We start from the raw sequence: 21,305 nt of genomic DNA, 5'->3' as shown, positions 1-21,305 counted from the left end.
AAGAGTGTGAGATTTGTCAGGATTGAAAGACATGTTCCACTTGTTTGACCAGTCTGTGATTTTGTCCAGGTCTGCAGAGAGTGAGGAGGCTGCAGACTGCCGATCTGAGGGATGAGGAATGGAGCGGCAGATAGTGGAGTCATCAGCAAAGAGATAGAGAGGATTTTCCAGAGAGTCGGAGAGGTCATTGATAAAGACCAGAAATAGCACAGGGCCCAGAAAGCCAGAAAATAGCACCTTTGAGCTTTTCAACACGTTTTATGTATATAACTTTACTTAAAGTAAAGCGTCTATGTATTAGCCAGAAAGTTTAGATACTCTAGTTCATCAATTTCAATTTCACTATCTGAGTCATCAATAAAGCTACTCTCATAACTATCATTTGAACACAAACTATTAGTATCATAACTATCTTCAGATCCTAGACTCTCAGTATAATAACTCTCAGAGTATTGACTGTTAATATCACTCATTTACATACCATTAAACTTCCATCAATATCTATATATTTTCTTTCATTAGAACTAATAACCACAATATTTTTTACATTAAATGTTATTTTCAAATAATCTCTAATAATCAGAGTACGGAATGATAGTTCACCACTAATATTCATATTATTAATTTCACCCACATCTTTGGGTCTATTAAAGAATATACAAATGTTTCCTCTAGAATCGTTGATGGTTTTATCATTCATTTTCAAAGCTTCTTTATCAATGATCTTTTCAAGCTTTGAGTAAATTGTTAGTAGTAGTGGAGAAACTTTTGTCAAATTTACTTTAATAGAGTTATTAATTAACATAGCTTGTCCTGTAAATTTAATAAAAGGACACATGTTATTCTCCATTATGGGTTTAATCCAAAAATTTCCATATTTATCTTTGTTCAATTTAACATCTTTGACATATTTTTCTATATCTTCCACCGAAGTAGAGATTGATTGAAATTTGTCTTTTGTGTTTTGAAACATTGTATTTATTAGCTAATAAATTTGCGTTTAGTTTAAGTAAAGTTATATACATAAAACGAGTTGAAAAGCTCAAAGGTGTTTTACTTTAAGCACAGTTTCATCTTTAAAAAAGCCTCTAAAAAAGGCACTTTGTTTTAAGTATAATTTTACTATATAAATATGATAAATTCTGAAGGATATTTAGAATTTCCAGACTCTCCATATGATAAATTAGAGAATTGTCCGGCTTGTGGTAGAGTGGGGCTTAATACAGAATCAGAAGCATATAAACAATGTATTTTCTGTGATTATCTTCTAATTAATGATAATAAAAAATATAGAAAAATATATAACTCTTTTAAATTAGAACCAAAAATGAATTACTTTACAAGATTAATAAGAGAGATGAATGTTAAGTATTATGGGGATAATACACCATTTCTTACAAGGGAAGAGACTATTTGTATTGAGGAAATGTATAAGGGTTTAATGATATTTATTATTCAAAATAATTTTAATGGAAATGTTAATACAAGATACTATATAAACAAAATAATGGATTATTTTGAAATTAAACCTGAACTCAGGATAAAATATAGAGTTTCTCAAAAAACTCAAAAAAAGTTAGATGACTTGTTTTCCAAATATATAAATGAATGATTTTTTACCTGTTTGGGAAAATAAGATAAAATTTAATAACCATAAAAATCTTCCAAATTCATTGAGATGTCTAATAGTCGGTTCAAGCGGATGTGGAAAAACCTGTTTACTTTTAAAGATGCTCCTTAGTCCTAATTTTTTAGATTATGATAATTTAATAATTTTTACAAAGTCAAGTTTTCAACCTGAGTATCAACTACTCTCACAGGGTTTTAATGCGGGTCTTAAAAAGGAAGACATTATCGGTTTATTTAAACTTCAAAACAAACTAAATGATTATAATATTGATGATATAATACAATTATTTTGTGATACACAGAAATCAAAATCAAAACTAAAACCCATAACTTGTATTCTCAGTGATAATACGGATGATATACCTTCACCTCAAGATTTAGATAAATCAAAAAAGAACCTCGTTATCTTTGATGATTGTGTTAATGAGAGAAACCAAACAGTAATGGATAGCTACTATACAAGAGGGAGACATTCTTCTTGTAATTGTATTTATCTTAGTCAGTCATATTTTCAACTCCCTCGGCGCTCAATAAGAAACAATGCTAATACTTTTATTTTATTTAAGTTAAATTCAATAGATACAAATAATTTTTGGAGAGATAATTGTTCTACATTACGTAGTAAGAAGGAATTTGAAAATAATATGAAACACACGATCGGAAAATATAAATATATTGTTGTGAAACAAGATGAGATACTAAATGATATTTTTCAATAAATAAATACAGAAAATGAATACCGAAGAAAGAGTAAGAAAGTTTAAAGAACATCAAGAGTTGCTTTCAAAAGTTGTAAAGCAACAGGAAGACATAAAGAAGAAAAGGAGACAGAAACTAACTGGTGAAGAAGCCTTTGAAAGAAAACAAGAGAAATTTTTTAAACCACTTTTAAAAACTCAACAAACGATTTCACCTACAGTTCCCATGGTAGAATTTACTCCAAAAAAATTTCAAATGCTCAAAGATTTTAGTCAAATGACAGAGCAAGAACTTGGAGAATTAGAATATGATGATGAAGGATTATTTCGGCATCTTGAGAAGGTAAATAAACTTTCCAATTATATTGTAGAAGCTCTTCAAAACAATGAATATTTGAAGGGTTCAAAAACCAGAGCAGGTCTCATTCCAACAGAAGAACCAGCACAGTTCCATCTTGTGAAAGAAAAGTTATTGATATTTAATGATAAATTGGTGTTCTTAAGTTCTGACCAACCAAATGTTGAATTAACCCCAAGATTAATGTTTCTTCTAACAAAAGATGGACATTCTAATTCACCTTATTTTGATGAACCGCTTGAAATGGAAAGAGAGGAAGATAGAGAGTATATTGAGTTGCTAAACACACTTGATTATGGAGTTTCTGTTGCTGGTAAAAGTAAGAAGAATGAGAAGGAGAAACATATTATTGATGCTTTAAGTAAGCTTGGTTCGGGTGTTAGTTTTCTTCCAAATGACCCATCACAATTAGTTAATAGGTTATTATTGTTGTTAGGTAGTAAGAAGGCTGGAAACAACAATTGTTTTAATGAAGCATCCGCCATTTTAGATCAGTTGATGAATATGAAAATAATTAATAAATGTCAATACAAAGATATTTTATTAGATATTAAATAAGATGAGAAGCACAATTCTTAGTTTTAATTTCACAACGAGTGATTACACAGCTTCATTCCCTTACCCACTACAACTTGACCCCAAAAAAGAATATGAGGCTTCTTTGTTGTCAATGGAGACTTATAATACCTTGTTTAATATCACAGAGAAAAACAACAAGTTTAGTTATAATCCAGGAAGTGGATATAAAACTATAACCGTTTCACCCGGTGCTTACGAGATTTCTCAAATATCTTCAGAAGTCTCTCGCCTTATGAAAGAAAAAGGTGATGAACCAAAAAATATTGTAATAGATATTCAAAAACACACTTCAAAATCAACTATTAAACTTAAAAATAATTATAAAGTTGATTTCACCATTGAAAAATCGTTTAGAGAGCTATTGGGTTTCTCTTCAAAAAAGGTTGAAACTAACGGAACGTTTTACAGTGATAATGTCATTCAAATATCCTCCGGTATAAATTCAGTATTAATTCATTGTGATTTGATTGATGGTGCTTATAACGATGGAATAAGAACAAATACAATATTTTCATTCAGCGCATACTCAACCCCGATTGGTTATAAATTTAATATGGAACCAAAAAATCTTGTCTATTTACCTGTGTCAGGAAAAACCATATACAGAGTAAATTTTAGGATAACCGACCAAGATAATCGTATGATATCCTTTAATGATGAAATTATATCCATCAGAATTCACCTACGTGAAGTTTTTCAATAAATAAATAATGGTTATTGTGAGAAAACACGAGTTGGGAAAATATAAAATAATTACAGGGGATGGGATGTTCCTTTCACCATACTATAAGGGTGAAGGTATGTTTCTTGGGAGAGGATACTATAAACCAAAGAGACAACGGGGTGTGGGACATCAATTTAGAAATAAAGGAGATGGGATAATTGATACTCTAATGGGTATTGGTTCAACCATCCTTAAACATAAAGACCTAATTGGTTCAACTGCTTCTGCCGTGGGCTCAGTTGCGGGTGCTATAAAGAGTATAAAAGATGCTCAAAAGGAGTCTCATAAATTACAAGCAATCAAAGAAATTAAAAAAGGTAAAACTCAACTATCTTCACAAGAACGACAAAAAATCATTAAAATACTTGGGTCAGGGTTTCAACAATTTTAATGCTATATAAATACAAGTATGGAAGCGATTGATAGTATCTATGATTTGGATGATACGATTATCATTTCAAACTCCACTAAAAAGGAAGACTATTTTAAGGTAAATGCTATAACAGGAACAGACTGGAATTCAAACGGAACAAAAAGTTTTGAAATAAATAATCAACAAACTTACTTGAATATAGCTGATAGTTTCTTGCTGTGTAAATTTAAATTCACTAAGGCTGCGAATAATACTAATGCTACACTCGTAAATGATTTCTTCTGGAAAATGTTTGACAGTGTCCGCCTGTATATTGGAACACAAGAGGTTGAAGCGGTTGATTATGTCTCTGCTACATCTGAAATGATGAAATTTACACTATATTCGTTTAGTGATAGAATGGGTAAGGGAGCTGTTGAAGGTTTTATTCCTGATATGTCAACAGGAACAAACGCAGACCCTGGTTATAGTCAAAGGAAGTCAATGTATAATGATGACGCAAAAGCAGAGAATAGTTTTACGGTAGCAGTACCTCTGAAAGGTATATTTGGATTTTGTGATTATGATAAAGTTTTGTATGGGCTTAAAATTAGATTTCAACTACAAAGGAATGATAATGTAAATAGGTTGCTTTTTGGGGTTGAAAATGCTTTTGGCGACAATAATAAATTTGTTATTAATGATTTGTGTTGGTATATTAGTGAATATACTCCTAATCTTAAAACGGAAGAGATGTTAAATAGAAGACTTAACTCAAAGAAACCGCTAAATGTATCATACCTTAAAAGAAGATGTCAACACGTTAAACTGGAACACACTACCTACACTTGGAATTTGGGTGTTCTTGAAGGAAAGCCACGATACCTATGGCTCATTTTTAAGAAACCAGATGGAGAGGACGGTACTAATAAGAATAATGCCCTGAGTGATAATGCTAAGGTGAAACAACTTCGGGTTTCTCTTGATGGGACATTTTATCCGCGAGATAGATTGGAAATTGATTGGGAAAAAAATGATTATGCGGAAGCCTACAAGTCTTACCAAAAGGTGTGTGAAAGCAACGGTAATAATGAACCTATTTTGGATATGGTTGCGTTTCAAAAACTTTATACAATCTACACAATTGACCTGAGTTCTCAAAAGGAAACTATAAAGTCTAATAGAGTGGATACTTCTCTATACATTGAAAGAGGAGAGAATGAAGAAGTTGATGCTTATTGTTTGCTTTTGGAGGAAACAGAATTACAGATTAATACAGATAATGGTGTTATGATTAATATCACATAGGTTTTTTCTCATAAATAAATGGTAGGGGTATATGTTAATCAAATCAATCTTGATAAATTAACATCTTGTATTCAAAATCAAAAGCCTTGTATTATTAATGTTAATACATTTCAAAGAAAAGGAGCTGTAAGAATTGATGTTTTACTCACAAGAGAGCAGGTGAAAACACTAAATGATGTTGGATCACTTAAAATTAAAATGCCAAAACCTATGTTAAAGAAATATTCAATAGACGAGTCAAGAGGAGGATTTCTCCCATTTCTAATTCCTTTATTTGCTGGTTTAAGTGCGGCGGGAGCATTGACTGGTGGTATTTCAGCAGCGATAAAAACTGCTAACGAAAGGAAGGCACAACTAAAAGCTCAAAAAGAATTGGAAAGACATAACAAGGAGTTGGAGAAACAAATTAGTGGAAGTGGTGTAATTGTAGATTTTGCTCAAAAACTTGAAAGTCTACCTGATAAAGCTAGATTGTTAGTTGGAGATATGCTTTCCTCTATCGCTCAAGCGGGTGTTAAACTAACTAAACGGGGTAATGGATTGTATCTTTCTCATAAATAAATGGATAAATGGTTTAAACAATTTGGAAAGAATACAACGTCAAATATAGAACTCGCTAAGTATTGTAAAACACTAAAAATTGATAATGTGGTTATTTGTATGAGAGATGAATTAATACATATAAATAAGAATACAAAGAATATTATTATGAATTTAGACACACAGAATGGTTCTCATTGGGTTTGTATTCATAATAGTCAGGATAAATATTATTTTGATAGTTATGGTATGCCACCACCTGTTGAAGTAATACAATTCTTACAGAATGGTGTTTATCAAACATTTCAAGTTCAAGAAATTAATTCTAAATGTTGTGGTCAATTATGTTTATATGTATTATTTAAACTCAACAATAATGAAAATTTTTATGATATCATTTTTAATCTAATATAAATGACTTATGTTGGAAAAGATGGTTCTATCTTTGGAAAATCCTCTCAGGATATTGATTTATCAAATTATTATACAAAGGCACAGGCTGAACGACAAAAATATAGTGTAAGTAAAAATATTAATATGAAGAATACTTATAAATTAATCAATTATCCAAACCCTACAGATGCGAATGACTTAATTAGATTAAGTGATTTATCACAATATATATTTTTAAAGAAAACAGCACGTTTTGTTAAACAAGTAAAATTTACAACCACAACACCTGGTTATACTGACCATACACCTTTCCTCATTGAATTTAACTACCTGCTTACAATTGAATTTTATAAAGAAGGACATTTAGTTAATATGCGAATTAATAAATGGGGGTATGATATGCCTGATTTAGGGTATAATTGGTCTTTTTCAATAAACATAGAAGACCTACATGATTTAAATCAGTCTCGTAAAGAAGAATATTATCCACTTGGTGAAGATAAGGATTTATGTGGAAGTACAATTAGCAAACAACAAATACGTGATTTTAAGAAAAGAAAAATATATGATAGTATAGCGATGGTTCGCATGACAAAGAAGGAAGGTAATGAGATAAGGATAGAAAGCCGAGGAATACAAACCGATTTGGTAGTGGGAAGATGGGGTGGTATTACCTGTCATAATATTAATCTCACATATATTTCTGATACATAAATGGCAGGAAGAAGACTACAAGAGAATTATAATTTTTGTATTCAAGGATACCTACAAGAAAAGGGTGCTCGGTATTACATACCTTATGATTTGGAGCATATACATGGGAATTTTGTCATTAAAAACTGGCCTTATACTGATATTGTTAAACCCACAAATAGAGACTTGTTTAAAATATTAAATAAAAATGAACTTCTCAAAGTTATGAAATATAAAACTCTTTTAGAAATCGTCAACAAATCTTATTGGTATCCTATTATGAGAAAAATAATTATAGATACAAGAATATCTCAAAATCCAGATGAGTATATGTATAATATTCTTTGGGGTTCAAACTCAAGGGTAGCAAGGGATGAGGAAGGAGTTGAAGAAGAGAAGGAGGAAGGAGTTGAAGAAGAGAAGGAGGAAAGAGAGAAGGAGGAGAAGGGGGAAAGGGAGAAGGAGGAGAGGGAGGAAAAGGAGAAGGAGGAGAAGGATGAAAGGGAGAAAAAGGAGAAGGAGGAGAGGGAGGAAAGGGAGAAAAAGGAGGAGGAGGAGAGGGAGGAAAAATATAAAAATATGACCATTCCTGAGATTAATGAAAGATTGAAGGTATTACGACAAATAAATAAATCTCAACGCACTGAAGAGGAAAATAAAGAATTAATGACTCTTCCGAACTTATTGGTTTTTAAATTTGCTATAATGAATTCAGAGCGCAGATATACAACATATAGTTGATGATGTTGGTGTTATTGACTTTAGTTAGTTTTATTTGTAAATAAATGGAGGAGAGAGTGAAGTCATTTCTAAGGATTCTTTATGTTTTAAAAATCAAGATAGAAATGTATATGTTGAAAACCAAAAAGGTTTTGGCACTATGTAGAACTTTTTCTCATAAATAAATATGAGTTATTGTCTCAAATGTAAAAAGAAAACTAAATCTAAAAATATCTCTTATGTTAAAGCTAAAAATAATAGAGTTTATCAAAAAGGAATATGTCAAGTGTGTGGTTCTAAAAAGTGTCAATTCATCTCTCCTAAAAGTGGAGGAGACATACAAAAGTTTTTGTCAGGTAGCAAATTTACAACAACTGGAATTCCAGGGGAATTACACCTTCCAGGGTATTCTTTCTGTGGCCCAGGAACAAACTTGGATAAAAGATTAGATGAGGCTGACAATCCTAAACCTTGGTCTAAACCTACAAATAGGGTTGATGAAGTGTGTATGAAGCATGATATTGCTTATGGGAAAACCACTACATTGACTGAAAAACATAAAGCCGACAGAGAAATGTTGTATAATTTGTCTTTGATACAAAATCCAACGTTGAGAGAGAAAGTTGATAGGTTTATTGTGAGAAATTTGATAAATGCTAAATTGAAACTTGGCCTTGGTTATTCACCCTCAAAAAACTATTAGGCTCTCATGATGTCATCAAGACTGAGGAGCTTTTGGCTGATGAATTACATAAACCTATAATCACAAAGTTTAAAAGAAGGAAAGTTTATTCTAAATACACCGACCACATATGGTCCGCTGATTTAATCGAACTAAAAAATGATAAGGGATACAAGTATGCTTTAACCGTTATTGATTTGAGGAGTAGATTTGCTTGGGTTGTTCCTTTGAAAAACAAGAGAGGTTATACTCTGAAGTTAGCCTTCCAACAGATATTTAATAAAAGTAAAAGAAAACCAAAGAAACTGTGGACCGATGAGGGAACAGAGTTCTATAACAAAATATTTATGAAATTTCTTAAGGGGGAGGGTATTAAATTATACAGCACCTTTAATGAAGGAAAAGCAGTTGTTATTGAGCGTTTTAATCGTACTTTAAAAGAGAAATTATATAAAAAATTCACACAACTCGGTTCCCAAAAATGGGTGTATTTTATTCAGGATATTGTAGATAATTACAATAATACAGTTCATTCATCAACAAAATCAAAACCATCAGAAACATTTACAAAATTAGAATATGAAAAGGAGATTAATTTGAGAAAGCCCAAGTTCAAAGTTGGTGATATTGTAAGAATATACAGATGGAAAAGTCATTTTGAGAAAGGTTATACAAAGAGATGGACTAATGAATTATTCAAAATCGTTGATGTAATGGATACTATGCCTTGGACTTACAAATTATATGATATGAATTGGGAAGAAATCTTGGGTTCATTTTACTCACAAGAATTACAAAAAACAAAACTGATAATTCATTAAACAACAACCATCCATACTTTCATCCACCCAGATTAGCTAATTTAATTAGTAGTAATAAAAAAAAAAAAAAAAAAAAAAAAAATCATAAGCCACACCCACACAGACCCCACCCACAAACCCCACCCACACAGACCCCACCCACACAGACCACACCCACACAGACCACACCCACACAGACCACACCCACACAGACCCCGCCCACACATAAGAAAGCATTGGGGGCTTTTGATGATAAGAGGTTTATTTTAGAAAATGGAATTGATCGTCTCCCTTATGGTTATATAAGTATATAAGATATATATATATATAAGTGATAAGTTAAAAAGGGGGGTTAGGGATTTTAACGGGCTACCGCCACCTTTTTTACTATTATATAAATGATAGAACCAAGTATCAACCAGACTAAAGAGTGGAGGTGTAATCAACCTTGGTATATAAATGGAAAACATAACGAATGTGAAAAATATCAGATTCAAGAGGTTGAGAGAATCACTGGTCAGAAGGTTCTCAAGACGGATAAACGTATTCATTTGTTAAGTGGGGTAATGGAGGGTGGGAAGAAAAATATATTAGAGTGGAGTGAGAACTTTAATGGTTATCAATCGGATAATAAATATTATAATTTTAAAATGGTATGTGGGAGAGGAGGAGGTCAAACAAGAACCCTCCGTGAAACATACCACTTTATACTTTCACAACAAAAGGTTAAGGAACCTGTATACTTTATAAATATACTTGATGGGGATGAGTTCTATAGGAGAATGGAACTCTTAAAAAAGTTAGAAAGAGATAATATATTTATAGGCTCATTAGCAGAGTGGTCTAAGGAACTACATTAAGGGGGTAGTGGGGGGAATAGGGTAAAATTTACATGGAAGTGAGAATGATCATAGGTTCATAAGGCTAGAAGGATTATAGGTTCATAAAGGAAGAAAATCATAGGTTCATAAGGCGAGAAGGATTATAGGTTCATAAGGTGAGAAGGATTATAGGTTCATAAGGCGAGAAGGATTATAGGTTCATAAGGCGAGAAGGATTATAGGTTCATAGAGGGAGAAATAGAGGTGTTTATGATTTTTGAAAAAGACAGGGGGGTAAATGACATTAGATAGGGATTTCCCATGTTAAACGGAGGTGTCCCAGAAGCAACATTTATCATCATCTACTATGTATGTGTATATATATATATATATATATATATATATATATATATATATATATATATATATATATACATATAAATGACTAACTGAAATTGCTTTCATATTTGATCCACTTTGTGCACCCTGCATTTCCATTGCACGTCCGATTCTGATGAACAAATTGCTCTTGACTTTGAAATTAATATTTGTTAACTCCCCACCTTGCAGCCACTGAGATGCGACCTGGTGCAGAACCCAGGGACGAGAGGCACGTGTTCAAAGACTGCACAGATGTGCTGCGCAGCGGACAGGTCAAGAGTGGCGTGTACACGATCAGCCCAGGAAACTCCAGCCAGTCTCTCAAGGTGGGATAGCTACCAATATTTTTGCTTTGAATAGTTGTTGGGATTTGCCAACTGGGCCTTGTGTGTTTATGTCAGCTGTCTATCTGAGGGAAACAAATATAACAGAAACCCATGCAGTACATAAGTAGTCTTTCACATGTTGCACATGATTGCAGGTATCATGATTTGCTGGGGATGCAGCTGTGCCACCGATGCAGTGCTCTATGTAGGTTAGATTTGGAATTTGGCTCGGGTGCTGGCAATAGCTCACTCGTCTTCACGGAGGACACTGTCAACCGACTAATGCTGGAGATGGGAGGCCCAGTTTAACGTTATCCAAAGAATGGCACACACATGTCTGTGAAACTCCAGGATAATAGTTTATAGTTGGGCTGAGATATTAACACAGGGTATACAGTCCAGTGGTGGATGTGTATAACTCCAGGCTATCCTGCGGCTATATATATATATTGTTACGGATCTCGGGGGTCGGCGCTCCCCTTATCAAGGAGGGGGGGTTAATCCCCTTGTCTTTTTAGCTGGCCGTCCTGAGTCCTGGAAGTTATAACGTCCTTCCCGGCGCGGCGTTAGGTAGGGTTTGCTAAGCCTAGGGGTTCGCTGCTACCTAAGTACCAACGCCGGCCGGAAACGAGGGAATAACTCCCGCTCGAACCACGGATGTGATGGACAATGCCGAGCGGATAGCAATCCGCGATCCGAGCTATTAACAAATGACTAGACCCGATTCTAAGCGGTTTCCAATCGTGCCACATTTACCCAATGGAAGAAAGGACGGATGCGATCGGATGGAGAGGAAACCAGAAGGTAGGAAGAACAAAGATGGGTTTATTAACAAATATACAAGAGAAGAGGCAACGAAAGGATGTACAGGAAAGGAAGAGGAAGAAGGGAGCTTTTCGAAGCAGCTTTTCGAAGCTGCTCCATGCGCTCACGCTTTCGAAGCTAAGTGATATTTCTCAATTGTGTTTTTGTCGAGACTGTATCTATCTTTCGGTGTATGTACCTGCAGCGTATCTTTTGGAAAATTTTCGGTGCTAATTTTTCGTTCATGTATACACAATCGTCGGTTAATGGTATCGAGTATTCTGCGGCCTAGTACTCGTAGGCTTAGACTACCGTACCGTCTCAGACCTTGTGGTTTGTTTTTCTCTCAGCGATTCGTCGAATGCGCTGAAATTATTTTCGTTCTCTGTTTCATACCAGTCGTTCACCCCGTACCTCCTTGTTTAATATCTGTACTCACAAAAAAAAAAAAAAAAAACCCCCAAAATTTTTTTCCTTCCCAGGTCTTATTCGTTTATTTGTTGTTCTTTTTGTTCATTCGTTCTTCGTTCGCGATCACGCGGTTAGAAATGTATAATCTCTCCCCTGAACAACTATTTTCTCTCATATATTATAACACCCTTTTCTTCTTTTCCTACAAAAGGATGCTTTCGTCTTGCTCACCAAATCTATTCATTCCAAAAAATATATATAATACCATCTCTTACAGTTCCTCCTTTCTACATTCCATAAACTATCCAGAACGCCATCCCTCCTCCAGTGTCCTCAAACGTATTTTTGACTCGAAGGTCTCAAACTCATTTTGCAAAAAATGTTCGTTTCCCATGAATCGTACACTTTTCAAAATCCAATCTCACCCCTCCCCTCCAAATCCTCCCCATCACCCATCCCTTTCAAATCTCCCCCCTTGCCCCTTCCCTCCCCTCCCTCCTAAACTCCCCCCACACCCCTCCCCTCCGAGACTCTCCCTCGCTCCTCCCCTCCTAGACTCCCCTCTCACCCCTCCTCCTCAAAGCATCCTCCCTGCTTCTTCCTCCTTCCAACTTTCACCTTCATCTCCCCAAACCTCCTGCCTTGCTCTTCCCCCTCCTCAAATAACACCTCACTGTGCCTCACCCAATCTCCATCAAACCTTTTGTCTGCCCCATTCTTCCCTTTCTCCAAGCTATTCTGAAATCTCTGACACACCTTCAACAGCTCTCCCTACCTCTTCCTCCTCTTCCACATCTTACCCTACCCCTCCCCCCCCCCTGTTCTGGACCCGATGCTCCCCCTTCCTCTTCATTAACGGTATGGACCTCAAACATCCGGGGCCTTCGCTCAAACTTGACTGACCTCTCCATACAGGTTGCTTCTGACAAACCAGATGTGATCTGCTTAACAGAAACTTTCCTCCTTCATGATGTCTCTGATGCCTTGGTATCTCTCCCAGGTTACTCCCTCCTCCGGTATGATAGACCTGAGCCTCGTCCTGGAGGTGGGGTTGCTATCTTTATAAAAAACTCTCTTCCTCACTCGCCCTCCACTGCCCTCTCTCCACCTCACCCCCAGGAATACCTTTGGCTACGGCTTCCCCTTCGCTCCCACCTTTTGTTCATATGTGTGTTGTACCGTCCACCAATCAGCGATGACTCCATCTACATCTCACTGTCTGATAATATGGACCAACTTCTATCTACCCATCCCAACTCTCTCTTCCTCATATGTGGTGATTTCAATTGTCACCATGCCAGTTGGCTGGGTGTGGGTACCTCTCTCACCAGCCATGGCTCTTCAGCAAAGGACTTCTGCGACTCACTGGGACTGACACAATCTGTCAATTTCCCGACCCGGATCTCAGTCAACGGAGCATCTTCTCTTCTGGATTTGGTTATGACAAACTTCCCTGAAAATGTCTGCTGCTCTTCTTCTGCTCCAATCGGCTCATCTGATCATGTGCTTGTCAAAGTGGACATCTCTCTGACCATTCTCAGAGAGCCTCCTCAGCGTCGACGAGTCTGGCATTTCACTCAGACCAACTGGCACGGTCTTCAAGCAGCCATCAATCATCTGGACTGGTCTCCCATCTCTACCGCCTCTGACATCAACTCATCCTGGGAATTCTTTCAAAGTAAATTGCTCTCTCTCATGCACAGATTTATACCATCTCGTCTTCAGTTGTCATACCCTTCCTCCCGTCCATGGTACACGGAATATTGTGGTGAGGCTGTTGCCCTGAAACAACTTGCTTTCGTCTCCTGGAAAGCAAATCCAATGGAAGGAAATCTCATTTCCTTTCACAAAGCCCGAAACAAGTGTGTGTCCACCCTCAGGAGAGCCAGGAAACAATATCTCACCATTCTCAAGACCGAACTCTCTTATCTGTCTCCCTCTTCCAAATCCTGGTGGCGTCTGGTCAAATCTGTTTCTGGTGTTTGTTCCCCCTCCATCCCCTCCCTCACCTCAAACGGCTTAACGGCTGACTCCGCACGTGAAAAAGCTTAATGCCTCAACTCTGTGTTTGCCTCTAAATCTTGTGTCCCAAACCCATCCCTCTCTGTACCCACCGTACCCAGTCGTACCCAGCTGCTCCTGGACTCTGTGTCCTTTCCTCCTGACAAGGTGGAAAAGTTTCTGTCAACCCTCGACTCTGATTCTGCAACTGGTCCTGACGGCATCAGCCCACGGGTCCTAAAATCATGTTCTTCTGCTCTTTCACTCCCTCTTTCTGTTCTCTTCACCCTCTCTTTTGCTCAAGGTCATCTGCCATCTGCTTGGAAATCAGCCAACATCACTGCTTTGCACAAAAAAGGTGCAAAAACAGATCCCAGCAACTACAGACCAATCAGCCTTCTCCCAATTATCAGCAAAGTCATGGAATCCATCATTGCTTCAGATATTAAATCTTTCCTCTTCGCCAATGGCTTGATCTCTGATCATCAATTTGGTTTCAGACCTGGTCACTCTACTCTGGACATGCTGCTTCTGCTTTCTCAACAATGGATGGAGGTCCTCAACGCCAAACAGGAAATTAGAGCTGTCTCCCTTGACATTTCACGTGCCTTCGATACGGTCTGGCACCCTGCTCTGCTCTCCAAACTCTCCTCCTTTGGTATCCATGGAAATCTCCACGCATGGCTGGTGGACTTCCTCTCTGGTCGTAGTCAACGTGTGGCCCTGAATGGGTTTCTCTCATCTCCTCTTCCTGTTCAGGCTGGAGTTCCCCAAGGTAGTGTTCTGGGCCCTGTGCTTTTTCTGGTCTTCATCAATGATCTCTCTGACTCTCTTGAAAATCCTCTCTATCTCTTTGCTGACGACTCTACTCTCTGTCGCTCCATTCCTCATCCCTCAGATCGGCAGTCTGCAGCCTCCTCACTCTCTGCAGACCTGGACAAAATCACAGACTGGTCAAACAAGTGGAACATGTCTTTCAATCCTGACAAATCTCACACTCTTACAATGTCTCTCCGAAAGGACCGACTGGACAACCCTCCCATCTACTTTCTCAACAATCCTCTCCAAGAAGTTCTGTCGCTCAAGCTTTTGGGTCTCACTATCTGCCATGATCTTTCTTGGGAAAACCACATTTCCAAGCTGGCCTCCAAAGCCAGTCGCCGACTGGGCATCCTCCGTCGTGCGAAGTCCTTCCTTGGCACACCTGAGCTCCTCACCACATACAAGGCTTTCATCCGCAGCTCAATGGAATACTGTTCCCCCCTCTGGGCTGGTGCTCCTGCCTCACACCTTGCTCGGCTTCACGCTGTTGAGGCCAAAGCTTTCAGAATCATTGGAATCTCCTGCGATGTAGTCAACGCCGAGGGCCTTTCACTCACTCACCGCAGGCAGGTTTGTGGTCTTTCTGTCTTCTACCGACTCCTCTCTGGCCTTGCTCCCCCAGCTCTCTCTGTGCTCTGTCCCCCCAATATTCCTTCAGGTCGCACAAGATCTGCCTGCAACCCTCTTATGGTTAAACTGCCAAAGTCTAGGCTCTCTGCTCACCTTCACTCTTTCATTCCCCTTTTCTCCCGCCTCTGGAACAAACTCCCCCACTCCCTTCAATCCCACTCCTCCCTCCAGGTCTTTAAAACAGCTGTTCACCACCATCTCTTATCTTCCCCCATCGAAAACCTTGATCTTTTCTACCCCCGGTAATTCACCCCAGAGTCCTTGCAGTGTTCATATGTTTTAATCCTCTCCCACCTCCCCCCAAGTCCTCCCGATGTCCCTGCTCTCAAATGTTGTGTTTGTGTCCTTCCCCTTCTTCCCCCTCTCTTTTGTGTCCTCCCCCCTCTCTCCCCATCTTGTCTGCCGCTCCCCTTGTTTTTTGTGTTTTGTGTGACGGTTTGTCTTTTTGTGTGATTAATGTTTGCTCTTTCACGAGCCTCGATCTTGTATACAAAAAAAAAAAAAAAAAAAAAAAAAAGCAGCACATAGGGCAGTCTAATTGCAGTCTTAACCTAGGACCCCAGACAAACATACACACTCACACGGGGATTGTAGCTGGTGGATGGTCAGGTAGAGGGTCCGGTGATGGGGTCCAGGCTCTAGGTGAGGCTCCAGTCCAGCGGCGAAACCCGGCAGGCAGCTCCGTGTATCTTGGAACGCGACCGGACCTTATATATAGTGGGGGGGGGAAGCTGGTGTCCTTCGTACGTTATATTGGCACATTCGTGCTATACGCCCCCTCTCCCAAGTTCTCTTATCAGCACCAGCGAGTGAGTCCTCTCCCAAATGTGCGCTTGGTATCAGTCTTTTGAAGCAACCAGCGCTCCCGACAAGTAGTCCGTCAAAGGGCTTTACGTTCGCGCTTATATAATGCAAGCAAAGATCGCTCCGCGCGCCTCAAAACCACGCCCGTCGGCGATCTCACCTCAGCCCTGGTTGGATGGTGAGGGCTTACCGGCCACGGCATTGACGGCAGGTTGACAGGCCACACCTTCTTCTTGGCGTTCCGCCCCCTTTTTCCTCGGGCCTAACCGCACGGCTTATGGCGTCGTTTGAGCGAGCTATGAGGCACCGACTGTAGGGGCGCGTAATGGCGTCGCTTGGAGAGGGAGGTCGCAAAATTGACGGAATGGGCCTACTCATTTGATCGACGCAACGCAGATTCAACTATTGGAAACACGGCCTTATCTAAAACACATACTAATGAAATAACTTAAGTTCTATGGTGGCCTACATGTTGCTTGTGGACTATCTAGGGGTGCTACCTTTAACCTTTAATGATGAGAATTTATATACAAGAGTTATTTACAAGTGAGGGTTATAAAACCGCAACAATATATATATATATATATATATATATATATATATATATATATATATATATATATATATATATATATATTAGATGTATATATCACCTTTGGTGAACACCTTCAGGCAGCACATATATATTGTCGCGTGACTACCCTTGGTGAACACCTTAAGGTAGCACGGATGACCAAACAAGCTGTTACTCCAAGGCATTCATCAAATGGTGGAGAATACGCGTGGGGAAACAAGAGGGAGGGGGAGAAATCGGGTCTTACCTTCACGGATCCCACCAACAGTCCTCAAACCTGCAATAAATCAACTCAAACCGAGACGAGTTTAAAATGTACAAGAAAATGCCGGCCTTATTAAGAAATGCCGGTAACAAAATAAAACACGGTCAAATGATAATGAATTCCTAAATTGGAGCACTCCCAAACAGACCCGAACACAGACAAAGGATAAAATAACTGCAAATAAATGTGTCTGTTTATTTAATTGTACTTAGCTCGACTCGACCGGTGCATCTCGTCAGGACTCTTCCAGGCCCCGAGCACGCAGTCTGGACGCGGCTCCGTTGTTGGCGGGAAAGTGCGCTCGTTCGTTGGTGCAAGTAGGCTTCAGTCCGCCCTCGTTTTACTAGGCCATGCCCGTTGGTGCAAAGTAGGCCTCCCACGTGAATCGAACAGCAGGCGCACAGCCCGCTCTTCCACACCGTGCTCGTCCACCCGTTCTCCGCATGGAAAACCGCAGTTCCCGTGCTGCGGTTGTGCCTCTGCACGACCACCAGCAAGATCTCGGGACACGGCCGGTCCGATCGCTTCCTTGAGCCCGAAAGCACAATGCCACCGTTCGTACAACGTTCAGGGCGAGAATGTGCAAGAGGGAATCGCGACCATTTGCTATCGTCTTTCGTAGGACGAGGCACACAAGGGCAATAAAGGTCGGTCAAAGCAAGAAGCCAAGGAGAAGGGAAGAGCGAAGGATGAAGAACTAAGAGAGAGAGAAAATGTCCTCCAGCACGTTTCTTTATCATCCAGGCTCTGACGTCATCTGTCCTGCTTTACCAATCAGTGAGATGCTACCTACAAGTCCTTCCCGTCAATCAAAACCCCACCCAATCACGGCTCCTCGGGGCGTGGCCTCAGCCTGCCCGTCCTGTGCGCCTCCGAAGTCGGGGTTGTCAGCGGTAGGGCTTGATGCATGACTTCCGGTTAGCTTTTTCATTAGTGAGTTTAAGTGCGGGGCGATTGCGTGGCTTGTCTGTGTTTATGGTGTGGTGCCAAAAGGGACGTAGGAAATACATTACAGAGGTAACGACGCACAAGGGATAATTACCCATAACCCCTGAGCTTATTAACATACCCCACTCCTCGTAATGGGGATGAAGAAACACTTAATCCGAACACACGGTCTACCGGATCCCTACTTATAGAACATCGAGGTGATTCTTCTTCTTCTTCTTCACGACAGTCAGAGCACACTAAGCTATACACTCTACCTGGCCTTATGTATCCTTACCCCCACTAACGTAATAATATATATATATATATATTCCTCCCATGCTCTTCTAGCCAAAGACGAGTGCATAAAGCAACCATGAAGGGCTACACACGGTATAGTAAGCCCTTTGCTGTTTCAAACTCTTCCCTTACGCCGTATGGCGCTGTGCCGGCAATCATGGTACTTCTTCCAAAGATGCCCCCAGACTCCGAGGCGTGAATTTTGCACAGAAACCGCACACACTTATGCAATATATAACAACATATTTATATACATAACATGTACATTTTCTGTGTGCGAAAGGGGTGGGGGGAGGCGGAGAAAATTAAAACTTTTGTCTTTGAGAACGAGGTGTAAAGTTATGTGAGAAAAAATTCAATCAGGGACGAGGGGCATAACTCGGGAACTCAAGGAGGAAAGGGATGAAAATGGAAAGGAAGTTAGGAGATCAGAGTGAGAGTTGATCTGTTTGATGTTCCCATCTTGGTACTTTTCTCCTGATGGTTGAAATCCCATAAATGTCCTTGCATTCTAATTATAAGTACACTGATGTCTCCTAATGTCTTTCACCTGCATGTGATATACATACATACATTCCAGTACATACATGTTTTTGTCAATCTGCTTTTGTACTTGCAAGTTTTAAAAATTCACATTCAAACCCGAGATTGATTGATCACAATTATTCCTCATTATGAATTACTTTCTGACTTCACCTGGATCAATTCTACACCTATGCGACACCATGAGCCTTATAGACACTGTAAAATAACAATGAGAGAAGGGTAGAAGATGTTTGGAGAGTGTTGGACATGGGGTTGGGGCGGAATGGTGGCTTGAGGCGAAAAATGTTATTTGTAATCCAAGATGTGTCGATTACCCACAAAGATTAATTACAATGTTGAAACTGTGTGGCGTATATAACAAATATATCTCCTCTGTTTCTTATATTCTCACAGAAACCCCAGTAGATTTTTTCGGATCAAATAAGATTTTTTTTGTTGGCCTGCTTTTGTACTTACAACATGTAAAAATTCACATTCTAACCTGAAATTCAGAATTATTTATCATTAGGAACTCCTCTCTGACTTCACCTGGATCAATATACCCTTCTATTTCATGATATTTCTGATATAATGGGCCATTCAAAAAATGAGAGAAGGGTAGAAGATGTCTGGACAGTGTTGGGCATGGGGTTGCGGCGGAATGTTGGCTTGAGGCGAAAAATGTTATTTGTAATCCAAGATGTCGATTGCCCACAAAGATTAATTACAATGTTGAAACTGTGTGGCGTATATAACAAATATATCTCCTCTGTTTCTTATATTCTCACAGAAACCCCAGTAGATTTTTTTCGGATCAAAGGAGATTTTTTTTGTTGGCCTGCTTTTGTACTTACAAGATGTAAAAATTCACATACAAACCTGAAATTCAGAATTATTTATCATTATGAATTACTCTCTGACTTCACCTGGATCAATATACCCTTCTATTGTATGTGTGTATATATATATATATATATATATATATTGTTATGTCGATGTGGTAGTGATATGTGGAGCAGATAGATCTGAGTAGGCAACATGCTTCGTGTGTCGTGGTAAGGAAAACTACCTGTAATAAGTTCTTCATGTGTAGGCGTTTGTCGGATTAAGATGTATACTTGTGAATCTACCAGGAGGTTCGAGTGATAAGTAGTGTCGGGATTAAGAATAAACCCCTGTAAGTCTCACCTGGTCAGCCAAACCTTTGTCCCTTTTGGCACTGCACACCACATAGACATTTAGTTAGGATCTCCTTAGTGCAACACTAAATAACGCCCTCCCCTGACATGACTTAGGAAGGAAACCAGGCCAGGACACCGCCACATGGCTACCGCCATTTACACCTCCGACAGGCCTATCCACCTCGAGTGCCATGTGCTATGACCACACCACAGGCCTGTGATTCGGTGGAGGCCACTGATTGGGTGGCGCGCCAAGGCTGACGTCACCGCCGCGGAGTGATACGAGGGGCGGCAGGACTTTCGTGGAGTGAGTGGGTTGACAAGCAGAGGAGTTGGCCAACAGTGGGTTCAAGAGGGAGAGCACGAGAGTTGAGTCTGGCAGTGGGTCTTGCGCTGAGTGAGTCTTGAGAGAGTTGCTTCTGGCAGTGAGTCTTGAGAAGCAGTTGGTTTGAAGTGAGTTGGTTCGAGGAGTTGGTTCGAGAGAAGCTAGTTGGAAGGAGGAGTTGCTTCTGGCAGTGAGTCTTGAGACGCAGTGGAGTGAGTGGGTTGGCGAGCAGAGGAGTTGGCCAGCAGTGGAGTTCGGACAGGGAGAGAATTGTGAGAGTTGCTTCGTTGGCTTGAACTTGGCTCGAAGCGGCACTTGGCATGCAGTGGACTCGCGCACTCTTCCCCTTTTTGCCGTTCTTCGTCGTTCTGTGTTCGTGCTCGAGTTGAGGGTCGACCTTGTGTGGAGCTCGCTGGCCTGCGTTGGACGCATGGTGCTGGTGCACGGACCTCGTGGGCGGCGAGTGGATCGGAGCTTGGAGCGAGGCCTGGTGGCGGCCGAGCGGGGCTGTGTTACACGGAAGACGACCAGAGACAGACAAGACCGAGCTACGCGTTCCCCCTTGACACGACGAGACGTGTTATTTTGGTAATCTTTTCCCTTGTCTGTGCTTTGAGATCTGTCATGAGGGGACGTCCCAATTTAGGCCATTATTTGATTATCGTCGCGTTTTATTGTATCGGGTCCGGAATAAATCTTTATTTTTGTACATTGAATTTGGTGTCCGTGTCA

General features: G+C 39.5%; 1 protein-coding gene across 1 annotated transcript in view; it reads left to right on the top strand.

Annotated features, from left to right (window-relative positions):
- The window catches only part of LOC137422373 (angiopoietin-2), a 256,544-nt gene that overhangs the window by 200,016 nt on the left and 35,223 nt on the right, over positions 1 to 21,305 (top strand). Inside the window, exon 6 of the mRNA XM_068109125.2 lies at positions 10,868 to 11,004. Within this exon, the coding sequence (XP_067965226.1) occupies positions 10,868 to 11,004 (137 nt within the window). The remainder of the gene's footprint in view (positions 1 to 10,867; positions 11,005 to 21,305) is intronic.

The sequence above is a fragment of the Myxine glutinosa genome, chromosome 2, assembly GCF_964187855.1.
Source record: "Myxine glutinosa chromosome 2, kmMyxGlut1.1, whole genome shotgun sequence".
Lineage (NCBI taxonomy): Eukaryota > Metazoa > Chordata > Myxini > Myxiniformes > Myxinidae > Myxine > Myxine glutinosa.
The sequence above is the reverse complement of the archived record's forward strand: the minus strand, read 5'-3'. Positions and strand labels throughout refer to the sequence as shown.